The sequence below is a fragment of the Thunnus albacares genome, chromosome 21, assembly GCF_914725855.1.
Source record: "Thunnus albacares chromosome 21, fThuAlb1.1, whole genome shotgun sequence".
Lineage (NCBI taxonomy): Eukaryota > Metazoa > Chordata > Actinopteri > Scombriformes > Scombridae > Thunnus > Thunnus albacares.
In genome coordinates, this window is record NC_058126.1 from 4,907,112 (window position 1) to 4,917,055 (window position 9,944).

General features: G+C 40.2%; 1 protein-coding gene across 1 annotated transcript; it reads right to left on the reverse strand.

The window, feature by feature from the left end:
* Positions 1-676: 676 nt before the first annotated feature.
* Positions 677-9,933, reverse strand: irf9 (interferon regulatory factor 9). The gene is made up of 10 exons (XM_044340380.1): positions 9,848-9,933; positions 9,386-9,485; positions 7,853-7,975; positions 7,586-7,766; positions 3,624-3,754; positions 3,082-3,163; positions 2,832-2,891; positions 2,121-2,510; positions 1,559-1,674; positions 677-937 (listed from the first exon to the last, which is right to left on the reverse strand). Exons 2-10 carry the CDS (start codon positions 9,440-9,442, stop codon positions 785-787), a joined length of 1,293 nt encoding a protein of 430 aa, XP_044196315.1. The 5' UTR covers positions 9,443-9,485; positions 9,848-9,933; the 3' UTR covers positions 677-784.
* Between the last annotated feature and the right edge of the window lie 11 nt (positions 9,934-9,944).

Below are 9,944 nucleotides of genomic sequence, written 5' to 3' on the forward strand. Positions count from 1 at the left end.
ACTGTTTCTACTCTACTTCACTATTTCAGGTTTTTATTGAAGTTTCCCTTTTTTATTTACTGCAAAAACAATTTTTACAAAACAAGGTTTATATAGTACTATAGTAGAAACACTTACAGCAGCGGTTCCCAACCTGTTTAAAAAAAAAACAAAACAATTGTGACCAGTTTAACCAGCTTGTTTTTAATAAAGGTATCTAAAATGATCCAGTCCTGCTTTCCTATCCTGTTGTCCTTTCGACCCTCTGTGAGGGTCCCGACCCACAGGTTGGGAACCACTGGTATTAGAGGAACATATATGTGCAACCATTAAAGAAGAGAGAGATAGAGATATATATATATATATATATATATGTACATACAGACTGACAGACAAGGTGTCAGTGTTGGTTTACATGTAGTGCTTCCAGTACACCAACTAATGTCTACGAGGACATGAACTCCATCCATGAAGCTCGATATCCGTTTCCATGGTAAAAAAAAAAAATACACCTTTGATCTCCAGTCATAAAGCTTTAAAAGAAAAAAAAAAGTTATTTCTATATATTTTTTTTTAGTGCTCAGTTGTTTTGTGCTTCCTGTCACCAGGAAACACTCACAGATTCATTTCAACAATATTGAAATATGTTTATCAGTATTAAATTTACAGAATTCAGACTCAGTAATTGATCTGTTTGTTAAATTTGGACCCCGCCCCCCTCCAAAAAAAAAAGTTTCTGTCATTATAAACTGTAAGCTGATACTGCGGGGGGTGGGGGGTGAGGGGGGGGGTTTGGGCACAGTGCTCAGACGGTCTCGACGGTCGGCGTCGGCACGGTGACCAGGTTCAGGGTGATCTCTCCCAGTGGAGACTGGCTGGCCAGAGACTGGAGGATGGTGATGGACTCGTAGATGGACTGAGCGTTCTGGACCTGCCGCTCCGCCCACGGCAACGAGATCTGCAGAGGAGAGAAAAAGAGGAGACAAGAAGTAGGTTTTTATTATTCTTTACTTGGCTTCGTTTATGAGGATTTTAACCTTTTTTCAAGTGTAAATGTTAACTTTGTGTTTATTCTGATCTCGTGTTTGGTTCATTTAAAGGCCACACGGCTCTGATGCAGCGAAGATCATTGTGTTTTTAAGGTGGTTCTGCAGTCAAACTGTATTTTAATGAAAGCAAAAAGCTGTTTTGGGATTAATTACAAATGAATTGAGAGCAGTTTCATTTAATTAATTGAGAATATAGACAGCAGATAGATCTGAATTCAACCAAGTTCATTGTTTTGATCTCAAAACATTTTTAGATTACGCCACAAAAGCTTTACTTTGAAATATGTTTTATTTTTTTACTAAACATTTGACCGCTACGAGTAGAATTTTAACATTTTTTTTTAATCTTTGTAGAAAAGTGCCAGAAAATGTCAAGTTCTTCACATACTGTGTTTGTGTGTTGTAAGCAAATCAGGGTTTAACAAAAATGTTCTGAAGTTCCACCTGTTAAGAGCAAATAAAGAAACAAGTTAAATTCACTAAATGTAGCAGGTGACACATCAGGATGTTATGAGAAAAGGTTTTCGTACCTGAACAATAATGAGTTTTCTGGATGGATCTTCTGTGTTGGACAGTTCTTCACCGAAACACAGAGTGATGCTGGTCTGAGGAGGCTCGCCGCCGTTTGAGCGGAAGTTATCCAGTTCTGAACAGGAAAAGAAGTGAGTTTCAAAATAAAAGAAGTGAAACACAAACATGAAGTATTCACAACATTGTTCTGTTTGTATCATCTTAAAAAAACTGAATATTCTTTGTCATCTAAAGAGTTTTTATGAATTATGTGTTGTTTGATTTTTGGTCGACTGGTCTTATACGTGTTGTGTTTCTGTGCTGCGAATGTTTCTTCTTCTCTGGTCTCAATCTCAACAAGATTGTTAAATATAACCTGGTTTATAACCCTGTGTAATGATTATCAGAAACTCATTTAATGGTTCCTGATGTGCAGACGAGCTGGTGGATCTTTCAAGAATATTCTTAAAACAAGTTAAATCATGTTCAGATTAAATCATGTTCAGATTAAATCACAGACGTGTGGTTACGGTCGTCGTGCAGGTGAAGGTTCGGCGTCTCGGTGTTTAAAGGAGGACTCACCTTGTTTGAAAGTGTCTTTGCTGAACAGCAGCACCGGCTCCGTGTTTCTCTCCATCTTGTGCAGCCCCGGCCTGGTCGTGTGCGGCCCCGTCCAGAAGACCCGCCCCTGGCAGAAGCGTTTGCCGTAAACGCCCTGCGGCGTGGTGGTCAGCACCACCCCTTTCTCCATGAAGGGCAGCAGGGTGAGCAGGGCCTGCAGCTCGGGGCCGGCCGGCAGCGTGGAGGGAGGCTCCGGCAGGGGGATGCGTGGGAACCTGCCTTTCAGGGCGGCCGACGTCGGGGGCATGAGGGAGGAAGGCAAGTACGTTATCCGGACGTCGGTGCCCTGGATCTGCCGCTTGAGGACCTCCTGACCTAAATAGTGAACCGCCACGTTCAAGGAGTCCTGAGCTGGAGACGCAGAAACAGAGAGATGGAGACGTTTTAATCAAAAAGCTACGAAAAACCCTTTCCGTTTAAAATTAACTGGAGATAACCTTTAAACTCTTTATGCAGTTCCTCAGGTCAGCCTCTCATTCTATGTGCACTGGAGGCTTCATGTTAAGTTACACACTGGACCACAAATGGCTCCAAACTGGTTGTGATGTCACAAACTCTGCTCATAGGAAAACAGTTCTCTAGTGTCAGACCCCACAGTCAGCTGACACTAAGAAAAGCTCATTTTTGATTTGTTCAGTACTCGTTATGTACAGTAAATGTTTTGTTTATTACCTCCCGGAGGAGGAGGGACGCTCTCCTCGATCCGCACGTCCAGCTGGATCTCATCGACCACTGCGGAGAGGAGAAATAAAAAGCAACAGATCAGCTGAGCGTAGCGTCTCTTTTCCGTTCTTTTCTTTTCATTTATGTGTGTTTCAGGTGTCACTTTAGAGTTAGATGGCTGGTTAGTTCATGTTTGAGATCCATATCTTAGTAAAGCAAACACCCTCCATTAGTTCAGTCTTCCTCTGCTGTCACTCACCGTCTTGTATAATGGCGTCGATCTGAATCGGCTCCTCTGATTGGACGGGACTGTCGCTCTGCAGCAGCAGGTCTCCAACACGCTGGGAAACAGAAAGGTTGGAGGTTTGTTATCCTGCAGCCCTCCTGTGTTTCTTAATCAGATATTTTCGATCATCTTTCTGAGTTTCTCCTGTTTTTTTTTCTACGTTTGCAGTGTAGCTGTACGTCTTAAATATGGATTTATTGCCACAATACAAATGTCAATGTTCCTGCAGGATGAATCCTAACATCCTTTAGTGATTATCTGACTCATCCAGACAACAGAATACCTCAAAATAAGACCAATAACAGCCTTTTTTCAGTGAGATTAATGCTAACGTGCTAACAGACTCACAGGGGTTAAAAGCTTGGGTGTTGCCAGAAGACAAAAAACATGTTGTGATCAGATCCTATTTATAATCTTCATGTTAGAACAAGTCAGACTTGACTCAGGTTTTCCTAAATCTCAGATGGACTCTGGATGGATTCTGAAAAACCCCGTTGCCATGGCTGCGACCTCACCAGCTGAGACGAGACCTCCTCGGTCTTTATCTGCTTGACCCGACCTCCGTCGTCGCTCTCCTCGTCGCTGCTCCTTCTCTTCAGCCTCCTCGTCGGTTTCTCTCTGGGTTTCTTTTCGGGCGTCACCAAACCTGAACAAACAGAAACTCTTTTTATGACAAGTCGTTATCGGTCTTGGCAAACACTAGAAGAGTCTGTTGGGTTTTTGAATAAACAAATTTATTTTTGAGCGATTGCAAGCGGAGCAGCTGTGCTTTGATGACTGGTTTCTACACTAAATGTAGTTGCCCCAGTAACTGGGTCAACTTTGGCTGAACTCTCTGGACCCAGTATTAGCTCACACCCCGCCCCACTGACTCAGCAAAACAGCTGATTCGATAGTACGCTCGCTGCCCTGGCGACAAGTCACCTGATCTTTTTTTATCTTTATTAATTCATGATTTACAGATGAATTTCAGGAAACAAAAGTATTTCTCAACTTTTACTTCATCTCAAAACATCTCCACTCGCCAGGAAAAGCAATAAAAGAATGAACCAGTAACACCAGTCAGGCTTTGCCAGAGCCACCAGGTGCAATAAGGCATGGCGAGTTTATTTGAATAACACCTTATAAAGTACACGGTGTCTTTTATATAAGACCCTGATACGCATTAAAACTGAGTTAAGAGCAAATAGACGAGAGCAAATAGCAATAAAAATGAGTTTAAGAGCAATAAAAATGAAAGAAACACCAGTTTCAGAGCAGTAAAAGATCTTCTGTCCATAATTTAAGCAGAAAAGCAGCTTTTAAATATTTCCTTGATGTTCTCAAGCAGAATTTCAATACAGAAATCCCCCCAAAAAACACCAGAAACTATCAGGTGATGGAGTCACAAGAAGTTTTGAAACAATAATAAGATGAAGAGGAGTGTGTGTGTGTGTGTGTGTGTGTGTGTGTGTGTGTGTGTGTGTGTGTGTGTGAGTCAGTGGGGAAAAGGTGACGACGTGTTTCCTTCGTACAGTAAGAGACGAGAGGAAGGTTCACTGTGGTACACTTGAGACTTGTTGTGTAACGTTGTAATCAGTGTTTCGTTCTGCTGACTGAACGTTCAGAGTGTCAGTTTGTGTGATGAAGGTCAACAAGTTAAACGTAGCAACGTTTCTCTCATGTTGTTGTATTTACAGACGAGAGAAACATCTGTTTACTCAATTACAACTAATCAATTAATCATTATTGTCAATAGAAATGCACAGAGAGACAGTTTTACAGTCTTAATTGCTGTGATGGACGACTGATAGTTTAACATTAAGTGACTTTAATATTATAACGATATAATAATAATTCCATCATGTTCTGTTATTGTTTTACAGTTTTCTGTTCTCTAAATGAATTAAAACTGTTGTTCAGAGCGGTGACAATCAGTCGATCGACAGACAATTAAAAGCAAACTGTTTTAATAATCGATTAATCAGTTTTAGTCAGTCTTTCTTTCATCCTCTGTGACTGTGAAGTGAATATCTTTGGGTTGTGGACGTCATCTTGGGCTTTAAGAGACATTGATCGACATTGTTTTAACATTTTCTGACATTTTATAGATCGAACGACTGATCGATTAATCGATAATTGGTTAGTTTGAGCTCCAGTGACGAGTTTTGTCCGTTGAAATGCAGTGAAACACTTTTAAAATCACATTAATAATCAATTTGATTATTTTAACTGTAATCGTTGCAAACGTTTGACATATTTGTGATTATACTGATGTTAAAATATTCGCATTAAAGGACAGTTTCACATTTTTAAAGTGTCTTCGTCCGTCTTTTAATACTCTGATATTAATTTAATCCTCATTACTCAGCCTTAAAACCTCACAACCCAAAACTTCCATGTTGTTTTTTTTTTGTGTTTTACAACCAGCTGGATGAATTTTAAGTTGGCTGTTAAATGTGAAGCCTCCCTGTTGCTGCTGATAGACTTATCAGAATACATCCGAGGCGTCTCTCAGCTGCTCTCAGATATAAAAAGTTGCTCCTCGGCTCTTTGTCGGACTCCTTGTTTACCACCAACATAAATAAAGGAAACGGACGCTGGTATTTTGAGCAGCGAGACGTTTACATTTGTCTGTTTGAGCAAGAATGAAGCTTCAGTATTTCATCAGGCTAGTAGGTCAAAAGTTCTTCTATCCACAGCAGATAAATACAACCAACCTCGTCCTCGTTTTATCATCTGTAAACATTCAGCGGTCACTGATGTACAGACTGACCCACTCATGAAACCACAGTGTCAACAGTGTCGGTGATATGTTCACAGTTGTAGGTTTGGATATTTGACAGTTTAATTAAGAATCAACTCTCTCTTCATCTTGTATATTGTTGATTAACGGTTTTTTTTAAATTAGCATGAGATGTTGCAGAGTTGCATGCTGTAAGGCTGCAACTAAGGATCATATAAAACAGAGAAACATATTTTGAGAAGCAGGAACTAGAGAATGTTCTCCGTTGATCAACTGATTGATTGATTGACTGTCTAATCCGTACCATGCACGCCCTAGATCAGATGTTCTCAATTTGTGCATCGCTGTGTGGGAGGATTTATAGTCATAGAGGAATGTTTTTTCACTGTACGTTGACATGGTAATTAATCAGAGGGCCTCCAGCCTCTCACACTCGCTGTGTTTTATTGTCTTAAGTGCAGCAGCAGGAGGAGATAAGGGGTCCCGGAGGAGAACCAGACTTCCCTGATTACATTAAAGGCATCTCTGACCCGGAGATGCCCGCTTGTTTTTCTCTCCCGAGTGGTGTGATCTGACAGGAGAGATGTGTGTGTGTGTCATGCTGAGTTGTGTAAGCTGTTGGTATCTGACCGTAAACCTGCTGCAGCGAGAACGTCTCTGATATCAGATGCTGAACTTATATATTCAAATAAGCACAACCGAAGCTGGTCGAGTTGTTATTTTATTCATCAAAGCATCGATTGGTCTGTTTCTGTATCTCTGAGACAAGAATATTAATTTCTTTTTCAAGGAGGAATAATTAAAATGTAAATATCAGGTTGTGCCTAGTTTGGGTCTTAAATTTAGCATCTTTCTGACGCTGTTTTCAGAGCAAACCTTGAACGCAGCACAGCTAGTTTATGGTGAAGTTAGTGAGTAGAAGTGATCGATAGTTTGCAGGATTTTTTTTGCCTAAAACAAATCAGAACATGCAGAGAATCTAAAAGAGACACCGAGCTGCGTTTAAAGTCATTTCGGTTAACTGTTTTCAACTTTGTGGTGTTTTTAGAGGTTTCATTGTTGCTCATTTGCAGGATGCAGCAACGTACAGTTCACTGCTCAGTTTAATTGGTTTCATTAATTAGGCGAATAGTAGTAGCGGCACCTCCCTACATTAATATGCTGCATGTTGTTATGAGAGTTATGACGTGTCGGACTTTCCTTCCTGCTCTTGAACACGTCATAGTTTTTAGCGTTGGCAGAGTTTTTACAGTAAAACATTTGCTGCAAATCATTATATTTTAATTTTGTGGGTGTTTTTTTTTTAACAGTTGGATTTACAGAAGGATAATTATAAATACTTTACATATTTCTCACCCTGTTATATTGTATTTTGCACATTTTGTAAGTCATGTTATTGTTGAACGTTAAGCTTTTACTCTTTTAAAACAAACCCGTTTCTGATTCTGATCAACATTTACAGACTTAATGAACATTTATGATTCCAATTATAATGTAAGATAACGGTGATATCGAGCACTTATCAGCATTTTATTTAACGTGTAACTGCAGAACTGATGTTTTATTACCATTTATTAACCAGCAGGAGAGATTTTTCACCACCTGCGAACCTGAAAGTTTCTCTTAACGGTTTCTAACTGACCTGTGAGACGTTAGTCAATTATTTATTTGATATATTGTGTGTGTGTGGGAGGAATTCAAACGGTTTTAAGCTCAAGTGGAGCGTGCGGAGCGTCTGGATCAGTGTCTCACCCTGCTCGCTGATGGGGACGAGGCGGTAGACCTTGTAGGGCTCTGAGATGTCCAGCTGAGCTCGTTCGTTCACCTCTGTGAACTCCGGACTCTTGTTGAGGGCGCAGCGCAGACGAGTCTTCCAGGACGCCGGGTTGTCGCGACCCTCCTCCGTCAGTTTCCCCTTAAACTCCGCCCACGCCTGCAGAGGACACAGGTTTCACAGTGTCAAGTGATGTTAAGTGTTTTGAGAATTTAGAGATTAGAGCCGGTAAAACGCATGTTGACCTTGAAGATGGCGGCGTCCTCGTCTTTGCGGAAGTCCTGTTTCCCAGCGTGTTTCCACGGGATGCGGAACATGGTTTTAGCATCGTCGTCCCACACCAGCCCCGGATATTTACCGCTGCTGACCTGCAACAGCAACAAAGTAAAAACACTTAAACACAACTTAAAAACTGTTTCCCAAAAAGCAGCAAGTAGTCGGCGTCACATTTCAGAAAATATTCACATTTGAGAAGCTGGAACCAGAAAATTTTTGTATTTTTTTCTTAAAAAATGGTTTAAAACCATTAATCAGTCATCAAAGTAGATGATGATTAATTTTTGCAGCTCTAAAGAAAAGTAAAATATAACTTTCTTCTATCTTCTTGTGTCTTTCTAGGTTGGGATGTTTTCTATCATCACTATAACACTGTACTTTATTTGTACTTTACTGCAGTATTGCTACTTTTACTTAAGTAAAAAATCAACATATATGGTGTCACAACTATTTCCCCCCAAAGAAAAATCTAAACACATCCTTACTTCAGATTAAATACTGTATGTAAACATAAGAGGCCAAAAAATACATCAGGATGCTAAATTAGAAGTAATATGCAGTGTTAGAAAGTAACTAAGTACTGCACTTAAGTACAGTTTTAAGGTATTTGTACTGAGTATTTCCATGTGATGCTACTTTCTACATTTCAGAGGGAAATATTGTACTTTCTACTCCACTACATTTATTTGACAGCTTTAGTTACTTTTCAGATGAAGATTTGACACAATGGATAATATAACAAGCTTTTAAAATACAACACATTGTTAAAGATGAAACCAGATTTCACATGTCTATGAGTTGTTAACAGCTCCACCAAATAGTGATTTTTCCCTCTAAACTTCTCACATGCTTTTCATGAGATAAATGTTCAAATGATCCAATATTTCACGACCCCTCGGATTTATCTGCTGACCCTTTGGAGGGGCCCCGACCCCTAGGTTGGGAACCACTGGACTAAACTAGCTAACTGTATATAAAGTAGTGTAAACTAGCTCCACCTCCAGCAGCTACAACAGTAACATGCTGCTCTAACACTGATGCTTCACTATTAATAATCTAATGATGTCATATATAATAATATATCAGTCAGAGGGACCAAACCACTACTTTTACTGCAATACTTTAACTGCATCAAGCTCATAATACTTATGTACTTTTACTGTAGTAGGATTTTACATGCAGTACATGTAATGGAGTATTTGTACATTGCAGTATTGGTACTTTTACTTAAATAGAGGATCTGACTGGTGTTTATAACCTTTTATCAATAAAACAAGTAAAGTCTTACTGAAGATTTTAGTCCTCAATATGTGCAGTTGCGTGTATATTCAGTCTCAGTGGAGCCCCCCCTCTCCCCCCTCTCCCTCTCTCTTCTATTTTCCCTTTCCCTCTCCTTCATCCTCCTCCTCCTCCTCCTCCTCTTCCTCACCCCCCAGCTCACTCACACACCCTCAAACAAACGAATAATAATAAAAAAAACAACCAAACCAACACAAACTTACCTGTTCAACGATCCAGTTGCGCAGTCTGCGAGTGGAGCGCATTCTCCCTCCTGCCATGTCTCCAAAAAAGCACCGAAAAAACCCCACCACCACACACACACTGGCACAAACAAACAAACAAAAACAAATAAACAGCCACCGTGAGCAGACACATCACAGCCCGTATACCTCCACTGACAGAAAAAACACTTCCTTCTTCTTTTTTTTCAAAGTGTAAAACAGCAACTAAACTGCACGATCGAGTCGTTTTAATGCACATTTTGAAATCCGCTGTCAACAACACGTTAAACCCACAACATCCAAATTGTTTCCTTATTAAAAAAAAAAAAAATGCTGCCCGCATCTAGAGACTAAATATATAAATGATCGGAAGAAACATCCGCTTTCGCTTGATATTTATAAATAAATCAAATATAGACGGAGAGGTGTTGGATTTAGGAAGTAGGTTTAAGTTTCGTTTACCTCGGTTGCGTTTCCTCCGCGGTGCCTGCAGAATGTGACAGACGGTCAGTGCTGCTCGATGCTGCCGCTTCACAGGCAGCAGACTCTCCTTTTCCCA

Excerpts from the sequence above, each read along its gene's own strand:
- irf9 (XM_044340380.1), bottom strand. The coding sequence starts at position 9,442 with ATGGCAGGAGGGAGAATGCGCTCCACTCGCAGACTGCGCAACTGGATC. Across the intron at positions 7,767-7,852 it reads AGGACGCCGCCATCTTCAAG|GCGTGGGCGGAGTTTAAGGG; the intron begins GTCAACATGCGT and ends TGTCCTCTGCAG. Across the intron at positions 3,164-3,623 it reads AGGAGGTCTCGTCTCAGCTG|CGTGTTGGAGACCTGCTGCT; the intron begins GTGAGGTCGCAG and ends TCTGTTTCCCAG.